Source organism: Lissotriton helveticus, chromosome 1_2 (assembly GCF_964261635.1).
Source record: "Lissotriton helveticus chromosome 1_2, aLisHel1.1, whole genome shotgun sequence".
Classification (NCBI taxonomy): domain Eukaryota; kingdom Metazoa; phylum Chordata; class Amphibia; order Caudata; family Salamandridae; genus Lissotriton; species Lissotriton helveticus.
In genome coordinates, this window is record NC_136058.1 from 366,589,084 (window position 1) to 366,609,907 (window position 20,824).

At 47.3% G+C, this 20,824-nt stretch overlaps 1 protein-coding gene and 1 long non-coding RNA gene across 2 annotated transcripts in view; one reads left to right on the plus strand and one right to left on the minus strand.

Moving 5' to 3' along the window:
- LOC144803910 (uncharacterized) overlaps positions 1 to 20,824 on the minus strand; it is a 151,657-nt gene that overhangs the window by 36,595 nt on the left and 94,238 nt on the right. The window contains exons 13-14 of the mRNA XM_078671884.1: positions 13,977 to 14,131; positions 6,326 to 6,384 (exon numbers count right to left, since the gene is read on the minus strand). Coding sequence (XP_078528010.1) covers positions 6,326 to 6,384; positions 13,977 to 14,131 — 214 coding nt within the window. The remainder of the gene's footprint in view (positions 1 to 6,325; positions 6,385 to 13,976; positions 14,132 to 20,824) is intronic.
- Positions 3,140 to 4,391, plus strand: LOC144807931 (uncharacterized). The gene is made up of 5 exons (XR_013606527.1): positions 3,140 to 3,176; positions 3,775 to 3,842; positions 3,961 to 4,054; positions 4,147 to 4,235; positions 4,339 to 4,391. It is a non-coding gene; the product is annotated as an uncharacterized LOC144807931 (long non-coding RNA).

Below are 20,824 nucleotides of genomic sequence, written 5' to 3' on the forward strand. Positions count from 1 at the left end.
TCATCCTGTATTTCTCCCTCCTCCTGTTGACCTTCTTCATCTTCTCCTACTGCTTCCTCTTCTTCTTGATCAGAAGACGGTAGAGGAGGCAAAGTCACAGGATCCGGACGAATGACCAGTGGTGGTGGTCTAGGGCGAGGAGGAGGAGCTAGTATCACAAGATTTGGAGGCACCACCGAAGGAGGCGGAGTAGGTGGAAACCGCTGCTTGTAGTCCGCTATGAGGAATTGGAGGTCCGTGACTATTGAGGCCGGGAGGCACACCATAGATGGTGAAGGAGGAGGCGGTTGATATTCCTCCTGGTATGGCACTCCTGCCTGACCCAGGTCTTTGTAATCCGAAATCTCTTGGACCTTGACATTGAGCTGTGAAGGACTTGTTGCAGTGCGGAACATGGCACCATCATCAGAATCTTCAGTCTCCAGTAAGTGGACCGGTGGCAGTGGCTGGACCTTGCTAGGAGACGTAGTCTCTGGTGTCAGCATACGCGTTGACATCCTGAAGTGTGTATAAGTATACTTCAGCTTAGGAGATTCTTCCGTCGACGGCCCCATCGACGGGGTGGTCATCGGTGGTGGGATGCTGTCAGCCACAGCAGACATCTCTGTTGTCTTCGTCGACGATGGCGTAGACGAAGGTAGCGTCGTCGACGATGGTTTCTTCGTCGACGACCTCATAGTCGATGGCCTCGTCAACGCTGGTGTCAACGTCGATGGCTTCGTCGACGATGACATCATCGACGAGGTTGTCGTCAACGCTTTTTTGACAGGAATTATAGATGTAATAGACCTACCCGTCGACGACGATGCTGAGGTAGTTGTCGACAAGGTGGTGAAGGCTGATGCTGTCGACGTAGAGATGGTTACTGTCGACGCTGTCACAGGCATGGCAGAAGACACCAGCACAGGCTTCTTGAAGGTGGCTTCCTGAAGAGAAGTCTTAACTGCCATGGCTTTTGGACGACCCTCTGAAGACTTTGGTGTCTTCTTTTGAGGTGGCCTATCAGACGGACCTGGAGATGTCTGTCTTGGCCTTTTGGCAGAGGAGTGTGAGCTCCTGAAGGAACACTCGCTCTCACCTGAAGAGACTGTTTGATCCTTGTCCTTTAGTCTCTGAAGCCACAGACGCAGGCGTCCCTCTCTGTCTTTTAAAGTCTTGACAGAGAAAGTGCGGCAGACCTTACAATCCTTGGTAGAATGTTCAGGGTAGAGACAGTAGAGGCAGTCTTCATGTTTGTCATCTACATGCAGTCTCAGCTTACTACACGAGGCACAGGGTCTAAAGAGACCTTTTTTAGGAGTGGTAGACATAGTTGCTCTAGCACTCTTCCACAAGAGTAATATTGAAGAGAAAATATGGAATAAAACCAGAAAGCTGAGCAGAGCTCAGTGGAGACTCCCTTAGAACGACGTGCGGTAGAAAATCTGAGGGACTAGGGCTCCTTCCAGGAAGGTTCTAGAGGGTGGTAGTAGCTGATTGGCTATAAAAGAGCCAAATGTTATAATCGTGAATCACTGTTCGAGGAGAACCATAGGGACAAAGAGAAAATGGAGAAAATAGTATTTGTGTCTAACTACACGATAATTAGTAATAAGATTAAGAATATTATAAATAGAAATTGGAGTTATCTCCACGAAAGCAAATCATCAAAAATTGAAAAACCGTTATTCTCATATAGGAGAAATAGAACAATTAGAAACAGGCTAGTAAGAACTTATAGGGATAAAAGTGAAGCTCACCAGACAAGTGTCTCTGCCAATAAAAAACTGGTTGGTACATACCCATGTAGCACCTGTGGGAACTGTATGCTAATAATACCAGGTGAAAAAATCACTCTCAATGGAGGAACACACACAATGAAAAACATGTACAATTGTAAGACCAAAAATGTGATTTACCTAATCATGTGTCCGTGCGGCCTTGGTTATGTAGGTGAAACAATGAGAGAAGTTAAGATCAGACTAAATGAACACAGGTCCGCAATCAGAACGAACAAAAGGAATGCTCCACTAACGGACCATTGGTTTGAGCAACAACACACAGTAGATGATTTACGGTGGTGTGTGTTGGAAAAAACCATAATGTCCAGAAGAGGTGGGATTCTAGACAAAAAAAAAAGCGAGAGCAGTTCTTTATGTGTAGATTTAGAACCCACACGGAAGGTTTAAATAATCGGGAAGAGTGGGACAAGCTTTACAGATAACTAAATAGGGCAATAGATTGTGAAAACTGTGAAAGTATACATAATTAATGTTGAGGCCACCAACGAGATTAGAGTTATTTATAGGGGCAACAATATAAAAATGAGAAAAGAGGGAACCTAGGGAATAACCTCAAAAACCACCCAACAGACAGTAACATATAGATATGAGTAAATACAGACATCCCCCAAAGAAGATAATAACAGACTCTATAACTAAAACCTAAATATAGTGAGAGAATAACACTAGGACACATAAAGAAAGGAGAGGAATATAGACACACAATATAAAAAATATACAGGGCGAATATCACTCATCAGAAAAAGGAGTGAGATCCTTATACAGTGCCCGTATAGTGAATTCTTATCTTATATGGGCACTCAATCAAAGAGAGGAAGAGCCTAATAATAGCTTTCCTACTGTACAGCTATACCCAACTAACGTTCATGGATGTGCCACACTTATAACAAAATATGACTCTCAAAATAAGTAATATCACTGTTTTCGAGTATTTCAACATGTGGAAATATAAAGCGCATTTCGGTAAAATAAGCTAGTTTAAGTGTTCTATTTATCTTCATGATGAACAGGGAGCAAGTAAATAACTAAAAGATCCCCGATACAACCACACTACAAGAGGGCGCTCAGAATACTCATGTCACATGACTGTAATCCAACCCGGAAGTATAAATAAAGACAGAAAACGTGACCGGCCCTATATTATCACTCTCACGCTAGAGAAGAGACCGGTGCCCATCACTGAGATGACCATGTGATGCAACCTCAACTGTGACAAAGCATCACACATCAATAAGACAACCTAAACAGCGACTAAAAAATTCAAAATGATTGTGGAGTAATGAGGCTACTGCCTCGGTATCCAAAAAGTCACCACTGTCAGAAGGAATCTGACAGACGAAAACAAGACAGCAGCCAGAAGAGACCGGTGGAAGGAACAGACCTAAGGACCATGAGGTATGCTGGCTAGCCTTAAGGTGACAAACTACACGGGTAGAACTAAGGGAGTAAAACCGATAAGAAGGTTTGCTGGGTCTTAACTATGAACTTAAATGAATACTTAACATTACTTCTAAAATTTTGACCAGCAAAGTCTAAACAACTTCAGAGAATGCGATAATGTTGAAGCGGGGGGGAGAGGGGGTTAGCAACGAATGGCGGCCCTTTGGCTTCCGCGCAGGGGCTTTATTAAACACATAGTAAGGTCTTGAGTATAATGCGGTCTGTTTTCAAACACACTCCTATCCAAGAGAGGCATGGGCACAATAATGCAGAGCAAGATAATTTTGATAATGAGCTAAATAGTGTGCAGCTTAAACCAGCGACCTTATAGACAATTAGAGAGAATATAATGCGGTCCGTTTTTTAAACACGTTCCTAACCAAGAGAGGCACGGGTACAACAATGCAGAGCAAGATAATTGTGATAACGAGTTAATAAACAGTGTGCAGCTTAAACCAGTGACCTTATAGACAATTAGGGGGATATTGTAATCCAAAAACGTAAACATATGACATTGCGCACCCCTAACAAAATACATATTTCTCCTATATAGGCCATAGAGTCAACGGGAGAAAAACGATATGTCTATTCTTAATAAGACGTCCAACACAAGCACAAAAGGTGAGACAAGACATGCATTAAAGTGAGATAATAAACAGGGAGTCGTACTATAAGGTGACTTATGGCTCGCTTTTTCTGCTTTCTCTTTTTCTCTCTTTTTGATGTGTCCAATCTACAGTACATACGCAATAATTGAAAAAGCGTGTCTCACAAAGAGGGTGGTCTAAAATAAAGAAGGACCAAATCTATTGGAATTGAATAAAAGAGTTACGGTGAGTGTTCACCACCATGAGAAATATCTTTCGTTCAAGAGTGGGCAGTAAATAGGACAAGGTTGGCTAAAACACTTTGTTTCCCCCCTCAGCAATAGAGTTTGAATTGGAAAAACAAGAAAGAAGGTAACGAGAACTCCCGAAAGTACACCGACATAGAAACAAATATATGAAAGCTGAGGTGTGTTCTACAGTTAGTACATATATAGATAAATGTCGCTTTTTACATTAAAAAAGTGTCCAAATAAGAACAAGTAGATACTGAATTTAATGTTTATCTACAGGTCGTGAATAGACTAATATTGACCATAGGAATTTCTTTCAAATAAGAATCAGGAAGGAAAACGTATTCCAATTAATTTAAGGATACGATCAAGATCTTTTTTCAGGTATGCAACTTGAAAAATAAATATTTATAAGGGGTAAGTGTGAATGTGGATAGAGTGTGCCCACTGATGAGTGAGACAAGCAACCTGGAGGGAGGGGGACCAACACCTCTTGGGTTGATAAAGTAAAACCACAAAATAGCAAAAAAACAGCAGGGATGTATAAAATATAAAAGAAATGTTATGTAAATATGAAATTGTACTTGAGGATATTTTCTGACATTGGATTTTTCTATCTACAGATCCATGTTTTGTATTTTGTCCTGAAGAAGGTGGGGCCAAGTGCCTTATCCACCGAAACGCGTCGACAACCTTAAGAGGTCTTTTAATCGGTTACATGTGTTGTTTTTTATACAAATTGTTTTTACTGTGTATTGATGCATTGAGCAAAAAGCACTAGGCACTGTATTAAATAGATAGAATGTTCATTGATGACATTGTGCAATTGTGAATGTATGTGGCTTTTGATGACACAAAAATCTTTTTTTTACTAAATAATTTTTATCTAATAAACCGTCTTTTGCCAATTTTATTTGCTTTTGTGGTTCTACTTGCATAAGGGGTCACAACCAACAGGTGGAAACAGCCGAGACTGAATGCTTTAGTGAAATGGGTGCATGGTGAAAAATTGCTTCCCCCAAAAATAAACAAAACCCAGGGAACACTTTCCATATTTTTTGATAGTGGCTGATTGGCTGCTGGCCAAAGTTTGGTCCTTTTTTACAAAAGGACTTGGATGGGTTACTAATGTGAGGCCTCTGGCCTATTAGTATGTATATGTCTATATGACATTACTGTTATTATGTACCGGGGACTCCCACCCCGACGACGGGGAATGATTCAGGCATGTGAATCTATGAAAGATACCCATAATACTGGATAAGAGGGCGTGAAGCAGCGCCGAGAAGTAGAGCCCAACAGGACACTCGCCACCACAAGCCTTGTCTGGGGTTCCATACAGAAACAAGAGGGCGAGAAGTAGAGCCCAACTGGACACCCCCTCCCCTCCACAACCCTTGTCTGGTGTTCCGTACAGAAAGAAGAGGGCGAGAAGTAGCGCCGAGAAGTAGAGCCCAACAGGACACTACCCGCTCAAACCCTGTCTGGGGTTCCATACAGAAAGAAGAAGGTGAGAAGTAGCGCTGAGAAGTAGAGTCCAACAGGACACTACCCGCTTATGTCCTGTTAGGGGTTCCATACAGAAAGAAGAGGGCGAGAAATGGCGCCCAACAGGACACTCCCCGCTTAAGTCCTGTCTGGGGTTCCGTACAGAAAGAAGCGAGTGAGAAGTGGCGCCGAGAAGTAGAGCCCAATCTAGCACTACCCAACAAGTAATGGCCCACCTACCCAGCCGGAATCCACAGTCCGTCCCTGCATGTCTCTCAAGCCACAAGAAAGGTTCCCTTTCCGCCAGAGAATCCCAGACACCTCGCAGTTTTGTCCCCAATGCTCCCTCGATGCAGAGGCAGGTGGGATGCTGGTGGGTCAGCCATCTTGTGAGCAGGGATGTGGAAGAAAGCCTTGTTTTACATCTTCTTCCACCATTTCAAGCAATTTCCCAGGCTGTCCTTGCCAGGACATATCACAATGGGTGCTGATTAGGACACTACATATTTGAGCTTGGTCGACCCTCCTGAGGACAGGGAGCGAGTGACTGCCATAGTGCCAGTCAGACCCCATTTCAATGATGCCATAAAATCACCACAACTACTTAGACAGCACATTGCAGACAGATCCAACCAAACGCAAATATGACAACAGTGAACGGCCCGGTAGAGTGCCTGTAACAGTAAGCATGCTGAGTACTCAGACTGAGGCAGCTGGAATCACCTTTCAGACATGGGTTGACGGGTGCGGCGTGTGTAGGGTGATCAGCAATCCTTACCTGAAGTGACAGTTCTCCAGCCTTAGAAACCCAGAATACTTCTTTAAAATCTTCTCTAGCTGAAAAGAGACACACAGGAGAGGGTCAGCTTCATCACATGATCTGTCACGACAGCAGAGAGTACACGCGATATGCATGTGGGCAATGTCAGAATTAGAGGGGCAGTGAGTACACGGAGCCTTGCTTAGGGGCAGTGTAAGCTTTAGAGAGGTATTGAGTACTAGGAACTTTGCTTAGAGGGTAGTGTCAGCATTAGAGAGGCAGTGAGTACAATAAGCCTTTCTTAGGGGTTGTGGCAGCAGTTGAGGGGCAGTGAGTACAAGGAGCCTTGCTTAGGGGGCAGTGTCAGCATTAGAGGGGTAGTAAGTACAAGGGTTCTTGCTTAGGGGCCTGTGTCAGCATTAGAGGGATAGTAAGTACAAGGGTTCTTGCTTAGGGGGCTGTGTCAGTATTAGAGGGGTAGTAAGTACAAGGGTTCTTGCTTAGGGGTAGTGCTGGCAAAAAAGGGGTAGTGAGTACAAGGAGACACATCAGGGGCGAGTTTCAACCTTAGAGGGGTAGTGAGTACAAGGGGTCTTGCTTAGGGGGTTGTCTCAGCATTAGAAGGGAAGTGAGTACAAGGGGACTTGCTTTGGGGGTAGTATCAGCATTAGAGGGGTAGTAAGTACAAGGAGACACGTCAGGGGTAGTGTCAGCATTAAAGTGACAGTGAGTGTAAGGAGCCTTGCTTAGGAGTAGTGTCCGCATTAGAAGGGTAGTGAGTACAAGGAGACACATCAGGGGGTAGTGTCAGCATTAGAGGGGTAGTGAGTACAAATTGCCTTGCTTAGGGGTAGTGTCCACATTAGAGGGGTAGTGAGTACAGGGAGACACATCAGGGGGTAGTGTCAGCATTAGAAGGGTATTGAGTACAAGGGGTCTTGTTTAGGGAGTAGTGTCAGCGTTAGAGGGGCAGTGAGTACAAGGGGTCTTGCTTAGGGGTAGTGACGGCATTAGAGGGGTAATGAGTACAAGGAGACACAGCAGGGGCTAGTTTCAACCTTAGAGGGGTAGTGAGTACAAGGGGTCTTGCTTAGGGGGTGGTGTCAGCATTAGAGGGACAGTAAGTACAAGGAGACACGTCAGGGGTAGTGTCAGCATTAGAGTGACAGTGAGTACAAGGGGTCTTGCTTAGGGGTAGTGTCAGCATTAGAAGGGTATTGAGTACAAGGGGTCTTGCTTAGGGAGTAGTGTCAGTGTTAGAGGGGCAGTGAGTACAAAAGGTTTGCTTAGGGGGTGTTGTCAGCATTAGAGGGGCAGTGAGTACACAGGGTCTTGATTACGGGCAGTGTCTGCATTTGAGGGGCAGCGAGTACAAGGAGCCTTGCTTAGGGGGTAGTACCAGCACTAGAGGGACAGTGAGTACAAGGTGTCATGCTTTAGAGGTGGTGTCAGCATTAGAGGGGTAGTGAGTTCAAGGAACCTTGCTAAGGGGCCCTGTAAGCATTAGAAGGGCATCGAGTACAAGGAGCCTTGCATAGGGGGCAGTGTCATCGTTAGAGGGCAGTTAGTACAAGGGGTTTTCATTAGGGGGTGGTGTCAGCATTAGAGGTGTAGTGAGTACAAGGAACCTTGCTAGGGGGCCCTGTCAGCATTAGAGGGGCACTGAGTACAAGGAGCCTTGCTTAGGGGGTAGTGTCAGCATTATAAGGGCAGTGAGTACAAGAGGTGTTGATTCGGGCAGCATCCACCTTTGAGGGGCAGTTAGTACACGTAGCCTTGCTTAAGGGGTAGTGTCAGCATTGGAGGGGCAGGGAGTACAAGGGACTTGATTAGGGGCAGTGTCTGCATTTGAGGGGCAGTGAGTACAAGGAGTCTTGCTTATAGGGGGTAGACTCGCTTAGGGGCAGTGTCAGCACAGCGAGTGCAAGGAGGCTTGCTTAGGGGTAGTGCCAGCATTAGAAGGGCACTGAGTACAAGGAGCCTTGCTTAGGGGTTAGTGTCAGAATTAGAGGGGCAGTGAGTACAAGGAGCCTTGCTTAGGGGGCAGTGTCAGCATTAAAGGGGCAGTGAGTGCAACCAGCGTTGCTTAGGGGGCAGTGTCATCATTAGAGGGGCAGTGAGTACAACCAGCCTTGCTTAGGGGGCAGTGACAGCAATAGAGGGGCAGGGAGTACAAGGAGCTGTGCTTAAGGGGTAGTGTCAGCATTAGAGCGGCAGTGAGTACAAGGGGTCTTGCATAGGGGTAGAGTCAGCATTAGAGAGGCAGTGCGTTCAGGGGGCCTTGCTTAGGGTGTGGTGTCAGCACTAGAGGGGCAGTGAGTACAGGGAGGCTTGCTTAGGGGTAGTGTAAGCATTAGAGGGGCAGTGAGTACAAGGAGCCTTGCTTAGGCGGGTTGTGTCAGCATTAGAGGGGCAGTCAGTACAAGCAGCCTTGCTTAGGGTAGTGTCAGCATTAGGGGGCAGTAAGTACAAGGAGCCTTGCTTAGGCGGGTGGTGTCAGTATTAGAGGGGCAGTGAGTACAAGGAAGCTAGCTGAAGGGCACTGTCAACATTATAGGGTCAGTGAGTACAAGGAGCCTAGCTTAGAGGGGGAGTTTCAGCATTAAAGGGGCAGTGAGTACAAGAAGCCTTGCCTAGGGGGCAGTGTGGGAATTAGAGGGGCAGTGAGTACAAGGAGCCTTGCTTAGGTGGGCAGTGTCAGTATTAGGGGGTCAGTGAGTACAAGGAGCCTTGCTTAGGTGGGCAGTGTCAGCATTAGAGGGGCAGTGAGTACAAGCAGCGTTGCTTGGGGGGCAGTGTCAGCATTAGAGGAAAAGTGAGTACTAGCAGCCGTGCTTAGGGGGCAGTGTCAGCATTAGAGGGGCAGTGAGTACAAGAAGCCTTGCCTAGGGGGCAGTGTCAGCATTAGAGGAAAAGTGAGTACTAGCAGCCGTGCTTAGGGGGCAGTGTTAGCATTAGAGGGGCAGTGAGTACAAGGAGCCTTGCTTAGACGGGTAGTGTCAGCATTAGAGGGGTTGTGAGTACAAGGAGCCTTGCTTAGGCGGGTAGTGTCAGCATTAGAGGGGCCTTACAATGACATTAGGTGCTCAGTCATCAATCACAGACATTAATACTAGGAGTTGTCATTCATCGCATATAGTGACCTAAGAAGATCATTCATCAGTCACAGACAGTGGCGCTGGCCAGCGGGTCAATATTCAGTCAGAAGCAGTTACTGTAGTAAATGAGTTGTCAGTCATAGACAGTGAGGCTGGGCAGCGGGTCAGTCCTCAGTCAAAGACAGTGAGGCTGGGCAGCAGGTCAGTCCTCAGTCAAAGACAGTGAGGCTTGGCAGCGGGTCAGTTCTCAGTCATAGACAGTGAGGCTGGGCAGCGGGTCAGTCATCAGTCACAGACAGTGAGGCTTAGCAGCGCGTCAGTCCTCAGTCACAGACAGTGAGGCTGGGCAGTGGGTCAGTCCTCAGTCATAGACAGTGAGGCTGGGCATCGTGTCAGTCCTCAGTCACAGACAGTCAGGCTGGGCAGTGGGTCAGTCCTCAGTCACAGACAGTGAGGCTGGGCGGCAGGTCAGTCCTCTGTCACAGAGAGTGAGGCTGGGCGGCCGGTATGTCCTCAGTCACAGAGAGTGAGGCTGGGCAGCGCGTCAGTCCTCTGTCACAGACAGCGAGGCTAGAGACGGGTCAGTCCTCAGTCACAGACAGTGAGACTGGGCAGCAGGTCAGTCCTCAGTCAGAGACAGTGAGGCTGGGCGGTGGGTCATTCCTCAGTCACAAACAATGAGGCTGGCAGCGGATCAGTCCTAAGTCACAGACAGTGAGGCGTGGCTGCGGGTCAGTCCTCAGTCACAGACAGTAAGACTGGGCGGTGGGTCAGTCCTCAGTCACAGACAGTAAGGCTTGGCAGCGTGTTAGTCCTCAGTCACAGACAGTGAGGATGAACAGCGGGTCAGTCATCAGTCACAGACAGTGAGACTGGGCACCAGGTCAGTCTTCAGTCACAGACAGTGAGGCTGGGCACCAGGTCAGTCCTCAGTCACAGACACTAAGGCTGGGCAGCGGGTCAGTCCTCAGTCACAGACAGTGGGGCTGGGCGGTGGGTCATTCCTCAGTCACAGAGAGTGAGGCAGGCTGGAGGGTCATTCCTCAGTCACAGACAGTGAGGCTTGGCAGCGGGTCAGTCCTCTGTCACAGACAGTGAGGCTTGGCAGCGGGTCAGTCCTCAGTCATAGACAGTGAGGCTGGGCACCGGGTCAGTCTTCAGTCACAGACAAGGAGGCTTGGTAGCGGGTCAGTCCTCAGTCACAGACAGTGAGGCTTGGCCGCGGGTCAGTCCTCAGTCACAGACAGTGAGGATGGGCAGCGGGTCAGTCCTCAGTCACAGAGAGTGAGGCTGGCTAGCGCATCAGTCCTCTGTCACAGACAGTGAGGCTTGGCAGTGGGTCAGTCCTCTGTCACAGACAGGGAGGCTGGAGACGGGTCAGTCCTCAGTCACAGACAGTGAGGCTGGGCTGCGGGTCAGTGCTCTGTCACAGACAGGGAGGCTGGGCAGCGAGTCAGTGCTTTGTCACAGACAGTGAGGCTAGGCAGCGGGTCAGTACTCAGTCACAGACAGTGAGGCTGGGCAGCGGGTCAGTCCTCACAGACAGTGAGGCTGGGCGGTGGGGCATTCCTAAGTCACAGACAGTGAGGCTTGGCCGCGGGTCAGTCCTCAGTCACAGACAGTGAGGCTGGGCGGTGGGTCAGTCCTCAGTCACAGACAGTGAGGCTTGGCAGCGGGTCAGTCCTCAGTCACAGACAGTGAGGCTGGGCAGTGGGTCAGTCCTCAGTCACAGACAGTGAGGCTGGGCGGTGCGTCAGTCCTCAGTCTCAGACAGTGAGGTTTGGCAGCGGGTCAGTCCTCAGTGACAGACAGTGAAGCTTGGCAGCGGGTCAGTCCTCAGTCTCAGACAGTGAGGATGGGCAGCGGGTCAGTCCTCAGTCACAGACAGTGAGGCTGGCAGCGGGTCAGTCCTCAGTCACAGAGAGTGAGGCTTGGCAGCGGGTCACTCCTCAGTCATAGACAGTGAGGCTTGGCACCTGGTCAGTCCTCAGTCACAGACAGTGAGGATGGGCACCGGGCAGTCTTCAGTCACAGACAGTGAAGCTTGGCCGCGGGTTAGTCCTCAGTCACAGACAGTGAGGATGGGCAGCGGGTCAGTCCTCAGTCACAGACAGTGAGGCTGGGCACCGGGTCAGTCTTCAGTCACAGACAGTGAGGCTGGGCAGCGGGTCAGTCCTCAGTCACAGACAGTGAGGGTGGGCAGCGGATCAGTCCTCAGTCACAGACAGTGAGGATGGGCAGCGGGTCAGTCCTCAGTGACAGACAGTGAAGCTTGGCAGCGGGTCAGTCCTCAGTCTCAGACAGTAAGGATGGGCAGCGGGTCAGTCCTCAGTCACAGACAGTGAGGATGGGCACCGGGCAGTCTTCAGTCACAGACAGTGAGGCTGGGCAGCGGGTCAGTCCTCAGTGACAGACAGTGAAGCTTGGCAGTGGGTCAGTCCTCAGTCTCAGACAGTGAGGATGGGCAGCGGGTCAGTCCTCAGTCACAGACAGTGAGGATGGGCACCGGGCAGTCTTCAGTCACAGACAGTGAAGCTTGGCCGCGGGTTAGTCCTCAGTCACAGACAGTGAGGATGGGCAGCGAGTCAGTCCTCAGTCACAGACAGTGAGGATGGGCAGCGGGTCAGTCCTCAATCACAGACAGTGAGGCTGGGCACCGGGTCAGTCTTCAGTCACAGACAGTGAGGCTGGGCAGCGGGTCAGTCCTCAGTCCCAGACAGTGAGGCTGGGCAGCGGGTCAGTCCTCAGTCACAGACAGTGAGGCTGGGCGGTGGGTCAGTCCTCAGTCACAGACAGTTAGGCTTGGCAGCGGGTCAGTCCTCAGTGACAGACAGTGAGGCTTGGCACCGGGTCAGTCCTCAGTGACAGACAGTGAAGCTTGGCCGCGGGTCAGTCCTCAGTCACAGACAGTGAGGATGGGAACCGGGTCAGTCCTCACAGACAGTGAGGCTGGGCAGCGGGTCAGTCCTCAGTCACAGACAGTGAGGCTTGGCAGCGGTTCAGTCCTCAGTCACAGACAGTGAGGCTTGGCACCTGGTCAGTCCTCAGTCACAGACAGTGAGGCTTGGCACCGGGTTAGTCTTCAGTCACAGACAGTGAGGCTGGACAGCGGGTCAGGCCTCAGTCACAGACAGTGAGGCTGGGCAGCGGGTCAGTCCTCAGTCACAGACAGTGAGGCTTGGCCGCGGGTCAGTCCTCAGTCACAGACAGTGAGGCTGGGCAGTGGGTCAGTCCTCAGTCACAGACAGTGAGGCTTGGCCGCGGGTCAGTCCGCAGTCACAGACAGTGAGGCTTGGCACCGGGTCAGTCCTCAGTCACAGACAGTGAGGTTTGGCAGCGGGTCAGTCCTCAGTCACAGACAGTGAGGCTTGGCAGCGGGTCAGTCCTCAGTCACAGACAGTGAGGTTTGGCAGCGGGTCAGTCCTCAGTCACAGACAGTGAGGCTTGGCAGCGGGTCAGTCCTCAGTCACAGACAGTGAGGCGGGGCTGCGGGTCAGTCCTCAGTGACAGACAGTGAGGCTTGGCAGCGGGTCAGTCCTCAGTCACAGACAGTGAGGCTTGGCACCGGGTCAGTCCTCAGTGACAGACAGTGAGGCTTGGCCGCGGGTCAGTCCTCAGTCACAGACAGTGAGGATGGGCAGCGGGTCAGTCCTCAGTCACAGCAGTGAGGCTGGGCACCGGGTCAGTCTTCAATCACAGACAGTGAGGCTGGGCACCGGGTCAGTCCTCAGTCACAGACAGTGAGGCTGGGCACCGGGTCAGTCCTCAGTCACAGACAGTGAGGCTTGGCAGCGGGTCAGTCCTCTGTCACAGACAGTAAGGCTTGGCAGCAGGTCAGTTATCAGTCACAGACAGTGAGGCTTGGCCGCGGGTCAGTCCTCAGTCACAGACAGTGAGGCTGGGCACCGGGTCAGTCCTCAGTCACAGACAGTGAGGCTGGGCAGCGGGTCAGTCCTCAGTCACAGACAGTGAGGCTTGGCAGCGGCTCAGTCCTCAGTCACAGACAGTGAGGCTGGGCAGCGGGTCACTCCTCAATAGTAAACCATTAACAGGCCCACAACCAGTCAAAAAACAGTTTACACACTAACCAAGCAGACCAGTCCTTCGGGCACTGCCTGATTGCCACATAGGCCAGTCCGACCCTGATCAGTCCTCGGCCTCATACAGTGACTGCACGAGACAAGACCTTGATCACAATGACCTCAGAAGATCGAACCTAAGTCACATACAGTGACCGCACAAGACAATTCCTTGATCACAATGACCTCAGGAGATCAGTCCTCGGTCACCTGCAGTGACCCCATGAGACAAGTCCTTATTAACAATGACCTCAGTAAATCAGTCCTCGGTTCCATACAGTGACCACAAGGGATCAGTCGTCACTCACAGACGTGACCTCCGTAGCACTTTAATTATAATGTTTAGCTGCATACAGGTGAGGGGGCCTTCAACCTGTGAATGCCAGACTCCTCCCTAACAGAAGCTGGTAGGTATGCGCCATGTTTCTTTAATTATTCTTATGCACTGACACTTAAAGTTAAGTTCGAACTACAATACTACTATTATCTTACCGCTTGGAATATCTTGCTTGTACGCTCCTTATACTGGGTTGTCCTAGTGTCTGCGTATTCCGGGTACCAATAATCCGTACATGTGAATCTCATCACCCTTGTAGCAGTGTTTTCAGAAAACCGGGTAGTTGTAGTGGCTGTAGTGGTGATCACACCTGTAAGAGTCAATCAGAATTCATGATTAATGCTGGCCTTCCCTCCTTCACTCTGCTTCCTGGCAGATGGGCCTGAAGGTGGCTTCATTCTGACCTTTAGGGCTGGCATATTTTACTTTTGTAGTTTCTTACATCATCTACAAGCTGTTGTGTTACTGTCGCATCTCATCATAGAGGAGGTAGGAAGAATTACTGTCATAAGAGCTTACATCACCGCCCAGGTATGATCATCATAACTGAGGTATGAAGAATTTCTGTCATAAGAGCTTACGTCACCGCCCAGGTATGATCATCATATCTGAGTTATGAAGAATTACTGTCATAAGAGCTTACATCACCTCCCAGGTATGATCATCATATCTGAGGTATGAAGAAGTACTATCATAAGAGCTTACGTCACCGCCCAGGTATGATCATCATATCTGCGATATGAAGAATTACTGTCATAAGAGCTTACATCACCGCCCAGGTATGATCATCATATCTGCGGTATGAAGAATTACTGTCATAAGAGCTTACGTCACCGCCCAGGTATGATCATCATATCTGAGGTATGAAGAATTACTGTCATAAGAGCTTACGTCACCGCCCAGGTATGATCATCATATCTGAGGTATGAAGAAGTACTATCATAAGAGCTTACGTCACCGCCCAGGTATGGTCATCATAACTGGGGTATGAAGAAGTACTGTCATAAGAGCTTACGTCACCGCCCAGGTATGATCATCATATCTGAGGTATGAAGAATTACTGTCATAAGAGCTTACGTCACCGCCCAGGTATGATCATCATATCTGTGGTATGAAGAAGTACTATCATAAGAGCTTATGTCACCGCCCAGGTATGGTCATCATAACTGGGGTATGAAGAAGTACTGTCATAAGAGCTTACGTCACCGCCCAGGTATGATCATCATATCTGCGGTATGAAGAATTACTGTCATAAGAGCTTACGTCACCGCCCAGGTATGGTCATCATATCTGAGGTATGAAGAAGTACTATCATAAGAGCTTATGTCACCGCCCAGGTATGGTCATCATAACTGGGGTATGAAGAAGTACTGTCATAAGAGCTTACGTCACCGCCCAGGTATGATCATCATATCTGCGGTATGAAGAATTACTGTCATAAGAGCTTACGTCACCGCCCAGGTATGATCATCATATCTGCGGTATGAAGAATTACTGTCATAAGAGCTTACGTCACCGCCCAGGTATGATCATCATATCTGAGGTATGAATAATTACTGTCATAAGAGCTTACGTCACCGCCCAGGTATGATCATCATATCTGCGGTATGAAGAATTACTGTCATAAGAGCTTACGTCACCGCCCAGGTATGATCATCATATCTGCGATATGAAGAATTACTGTCATAAGAGCTTACGTCACCGCCCAGGTATAATCATCATATCTGAGGTATGAAGAATTACTGTCATCAGAGCTTACGTCACCGCCCAGGTATGATCATCATATCTGAGGTATGAAGAAGTACTATCATAAGAGCTTACGTCACCGCCCAGGTATGGTCATCATAACTGGGGTATGATGAATTACTGTCATAAGAGCTTACGTCACCGCCCAGGTATGGTCATCATATATGAGGTATGAAGAATTACTGTCATTAGAGTTTACGTCATCTCTGAGGTACAGAGTGTTACTGTCAAATCTCTTATCATAGCTGAGGTGTGAAGAATTACTGTCATAAGAGCTTACGTCACCGCCCAGGTATGATCATCATATCTGAGGTATGAATAATTACTGTCATAAGAGCTTACGTCACCGCCCAGGTATGATCATCATATCTGCGGTATGAAGAATTACTGTCATAAGAGCTTACGTCACCGCCCAGGTATGATCATCATATCTGCGATATGAAGAATTACTGTCATAAGAGCTTACGTCACCGCCCAGGTATGGTCATCATATATGAGGTATGAAGAAGTACTATCATAAGAGCTTATGTCACCGCCCAGGTATGGTCATCATAACTGGGGTATGATGAATTACTGTCATAAGAGCTTACGTCACCGCCCAGGTATGATCATCATATCTGAGGTATGAAGAATTACTGTCATAAGAGCTTACGTCACCGCCCAGGTATGATCATCATATCTGCGGTATGAAGAATTACTGTCATAAGAGCTTACGTCACCGCCCAGGTATGATCATCATATCTGAGGTATGAATAATTACTGTCATAAGAGCTTACGTCACCGCCCAGGTATGATCATCATATCTGCGGTATGAAGAATTACTGTCATAAGAGCTTACGTCACCGCCCAGGTATGATCATCATATCTGCGATATGAAGAATTACTGTCATAAGAGCTTACGTCACCGCCCAGGTATAATCATCATATCTGAGGTATGAAGAATTACTGTCATCAGAGCTTACGTCACCGCCCAGGTATGATCATCATATCTGAGGTATGAAGAAGTACTATCATAAGAGCTTACGTCACCGCCCAGGTATGGTCATCATAACTGGGGTATGATGAATTACTGTCATAAGAGCTTACGTCACCGCCCAGGTATGGTCATCATATATGAGGTATGAAGAATTACTGTCATTAGAGTTTACGTCATCTCTGAGGTACAGAGTGTTACTGTCAAATCTCTTATCATAGCTGAGGTGTGAAGAATTACTGTCATAAGAGCTTACGTCACCGCCCAGGTATGATCATCATATCTGAGGTATGAATAATTACTGTCATAAGAGCTTACGTCACCGCCCAGGTATGATCATCATATCTGCGATATGAAGAATTACTGTCATAAGAGCTTACGTCACCGCCCAGGTATGGTCATCATATATGAGGTATGAAGAAGTACTATCATAAGAGCTTACGTCACCGCCCAGGTATGATCATCATATCTGCGATATGAAGAAGTACTATCATAAGAGCTTACGTCACCGCCCAGGTATGGTCATCATAACTGGGGTATGATGAATTACTGTCATAAGAGCTTACGTCACCGCCCAGGTATGATCATCATATCTGAGGTATGAAGAATTACTGTCATCAGAGCTTACGTCACCGCCCAGGTATGATCATCATATCTGAGGTATGAAGAAGTACTATCATAAGAGCTTACGTCACCGCCCAGGTATGGTCATCATAACTGGGGTATGATGAATTACTGTCATAAGAGCTTACGTCACCGCCCAGGTATGGTCATCATATCTGAGGTATGAAGAATTACTGTCATTAGAGTTTACGTCATCTCTGAGGTACAGAGTGTTACTGTCAAATCTCTTATCATAGCTGAGGTAAGAAGAATTACTGTCATAAGAGCTCACATTGTCACTCAGGTGTGGAGTGTCACTATCATCTAGCACATCATCTGCCAGCTGTGGTGCGTTTTTTTTAAAAACAAACATTATTGAGTTTTTGGAACAAAAGGCATATAGGACATATATTATATCTATGGCCGTAGTGTACATTGTAAGTGTTCAAGTTTCTTTGCAGCACATTAGCACTGAAAACAGTCGGAAGAATGAAGAGCATGCTGAATATTAGCAAACGATACATGGGGCACACATAGGCCTTCAAAGCACAGATCATAAAGGAAAAAGAAAATGAAACTCAATATCGATTTCCTGCCCCCCACCCTAACCCCCCATAGTCATCTGCTGAGTAGCATCGAAGGATACTATTGGTGAGGAACCATAGGGAGAGATGGGATTAAGAGCTGAAAGGCGAGGCCGACATTAGACACAATATAACCATGAAAGTAAAGGACCTGTTACAATATATAATAATATCTATGTGGAAGGTCAAGCCTCAGTAGCAGGACATAGGAAGTGGACCCTTTATTCCCTAAATAACTCTTTAGACACCGTCCGTTTGGGACTCGAAAGTTTCTAGTAAGTCATCCAAAGTAAAGCTGTGGGCTGCTTCCAGAGACCACCGTATTCCTCCCTCCGTAATGCATATCGATCGGCTGTACCCCAGTGTCGGACCTCAGCCCGCCAGCTGGACATAGGGCGGCCAGGGAGGATAGCCAGCGTTTGGTAATGTGTCGTTTGGCGAGGAGAAGCACCAGGCCCCCAAAGCACAGCATGGTTTTAGAGTTTTTGGGGCATGGGTACAGCACCGCCGCTAGGGAGAGGGGAGGAGAGCGCCATTGTTGAATACATTTGGCGCTCCTGCGCTCTCCTTCTCGCGCAGCACAGCATTTAGGGCTGCTGCGCTGCGCTGCGCTGCCGGAACATGTAGTACATCTGGCCCTAAGTGCACTCAGTCCTCCTTACTACACAGGTCTTAAACAGTCAAATTAAAACAAACTGGCTCAAGTTTGGATAGAGTGCGTTTCCAAAGCAAAGATTTGCAGCATTGCATGCAGGCTGATGATTAAAAAGGATTTTTTAATGAAGGACATCACTCAAAGTAATGAACAAATACAAAAGTATCAATCAGCGAAGAGATACCCCTTCAGGGGTGATCCAGGCGCTATATAAGTCTATAAATAAATAATTAAATAAATAAATGTCTGCACAAAAGACAAAAGCACATCGGGTAGGGAATGGCCATTTAGTAAATAGTATTGTAGTAGGAGACTGCCTGCAAAAGATTGATAATTGCTTACTAGGAGTCATTATTTAATTAAATCAATCGGATAAGCAGGGACCCAGTTCAGATGCATGACTTTCAAGGCAGAGTCTGCTTGGAGAGCTTGAATGCTACCTACCTTCCAGAGGAAGACAGGCTGGTGTGTCTGTGCCTACTACCTGCCTGCGCCTACATCCCATCAACAATGAGGCTATGAGGGCTCTTGCGCCATCCTGCAGAAGGGATTTCCAGATTGAAAAAATGATTTCATTAAAGCAATCTGGTTCAGACTCTCGAGTGGCATCTTACGTAGATTTTTTCCAGTCTCTTAAATATATATAGGGCTCCCGGTTTTATGGTATTTATTTTTTTGTAATTTATGTCTGTATTTATCCATATTTAATTTTTGTTAACTTTATCTATTGTAGTGTAGTTCCTATCTTCCCAATAGGCTCTGCGCATTGGAATAATACCTACAGCAGTAAAGGCCTAGGCCAGACGTTAACTAGGTCTACTACTGTCGATACTAGACTTAAGTTTTGGGTTTGCCAGCGTAGCTCAGAGTTCGCTAGAAACTTTCTCGAATGTTCAGGAAAGAATTAACTCCCCTGATTAGACAAGAAGGGATTTAGTTTCTGACAACCATAGAACATGACAACTTTGCTCTCCCCTAATCAAGAGTGTATCTCCAGAGTCGTGTGAGCACAAGGCAATTATTTTACTCAGTCAGTACGTGCATTCTTAGTCTCATCAGATTGTAGAGAAAAGGAAGAGACGGGCGTGTTCAATAAAAAGGTGTTATTTATTGATCAGTCTCTTTTCTCGTACAAGAGAAATGGATCGATATTATTGCAATACTTATAGTTAAGTAAAGTGCATACATTAAAAGCAATAGTATAAAATAATACTGTAAAAACATTGATATGGTTTCTGAGCCATATGATGTTTAAAATGATTAAAATATATTTACATACACATATACATTTGACTAAACATACTCAACTGGTGTTTCTAAATACGCCTACCCCGTGTACCTGACCTAAGTCTAATGCGTGGGCGGGAATAGAAAGTTACAGTTTAAGTTAAGTTTGTTTTTGCCAAGTGAATAACTAAGGAATTCTCTGTGAGGGGTTATTCAGTTCTGTACCTGGAAGTTAGGATGAATGAGGAATGGTATCTCTTTCTCTGCTCTCGATATTCCAGGCTGCCTGCGAGGGCTGCCCGAAAGCGCCGGTGCTGGGTCTCTCGGCAGGAGATAGCAGCGCGTCTCTCAGCGCGTCAGGAAGGCAGGGCTGCTGCCAGCGGGGTCTGCTCTGTTTCTGGGCTTCGGCAAGTATGGCTGCTCCGTCTCGTCACCACGGGTGTGTTTGCATAGGGCAAGATCGGCAATATTTATACCTTAAAGGTGCCGAGATTGACGTAAGGATGGACATAGATACGTCAATAAAGATGTCATACGACTTGCTCGTTAGCACATTCTTTTACTGAAGTTCTCTGTGAAATCAAAACAATGGCCGCACGGATTTTCCAGGTTGTCATAGGTTTGATTTGTTATGAGAACGTCGTATGCCTTATCAGGGGCTGGAGGAATGTCGCTTGTCTAATTAGATCTCAAGCGTTATGACCTAATCAGATAACACGTTCCTGTGCCGTAGTGTGACTGCGTCAGATAACGGTATCTGCATCATGGGGGCTTTTCTTGCCTCATGGGCTGACTGTTAGTTAACTTGATAGTTAGTTTAACCAGAATAGGGTCAGGAATAGGGGGATCGATTCAGAACCTATAGGAATACATGACACCCACTCCACGCTAACTATGGTCATATTTACTAATCTATGCATAGTATAACATAGTACAACATACTATAGAGTATAGTGTATACCTCACCACCCCAAAATACATAAATGCATTTTGAAATTTTCAAATATACTGAAAAATTGCAGTCATATATATTGTATGCACTTAAGCTATGAATTAAACGCTAAAGTAAACACGCATTTGTAGACATTATTGCTTATTTGGTATATGAGAAATACACATGAAATGGCTCTTAATATGGCTATACAGAAAGAAAGTTCGAGACCATTTCATCACATAATAAAATATTTGTGAACATACCAGCGGGCAACTAAAGTT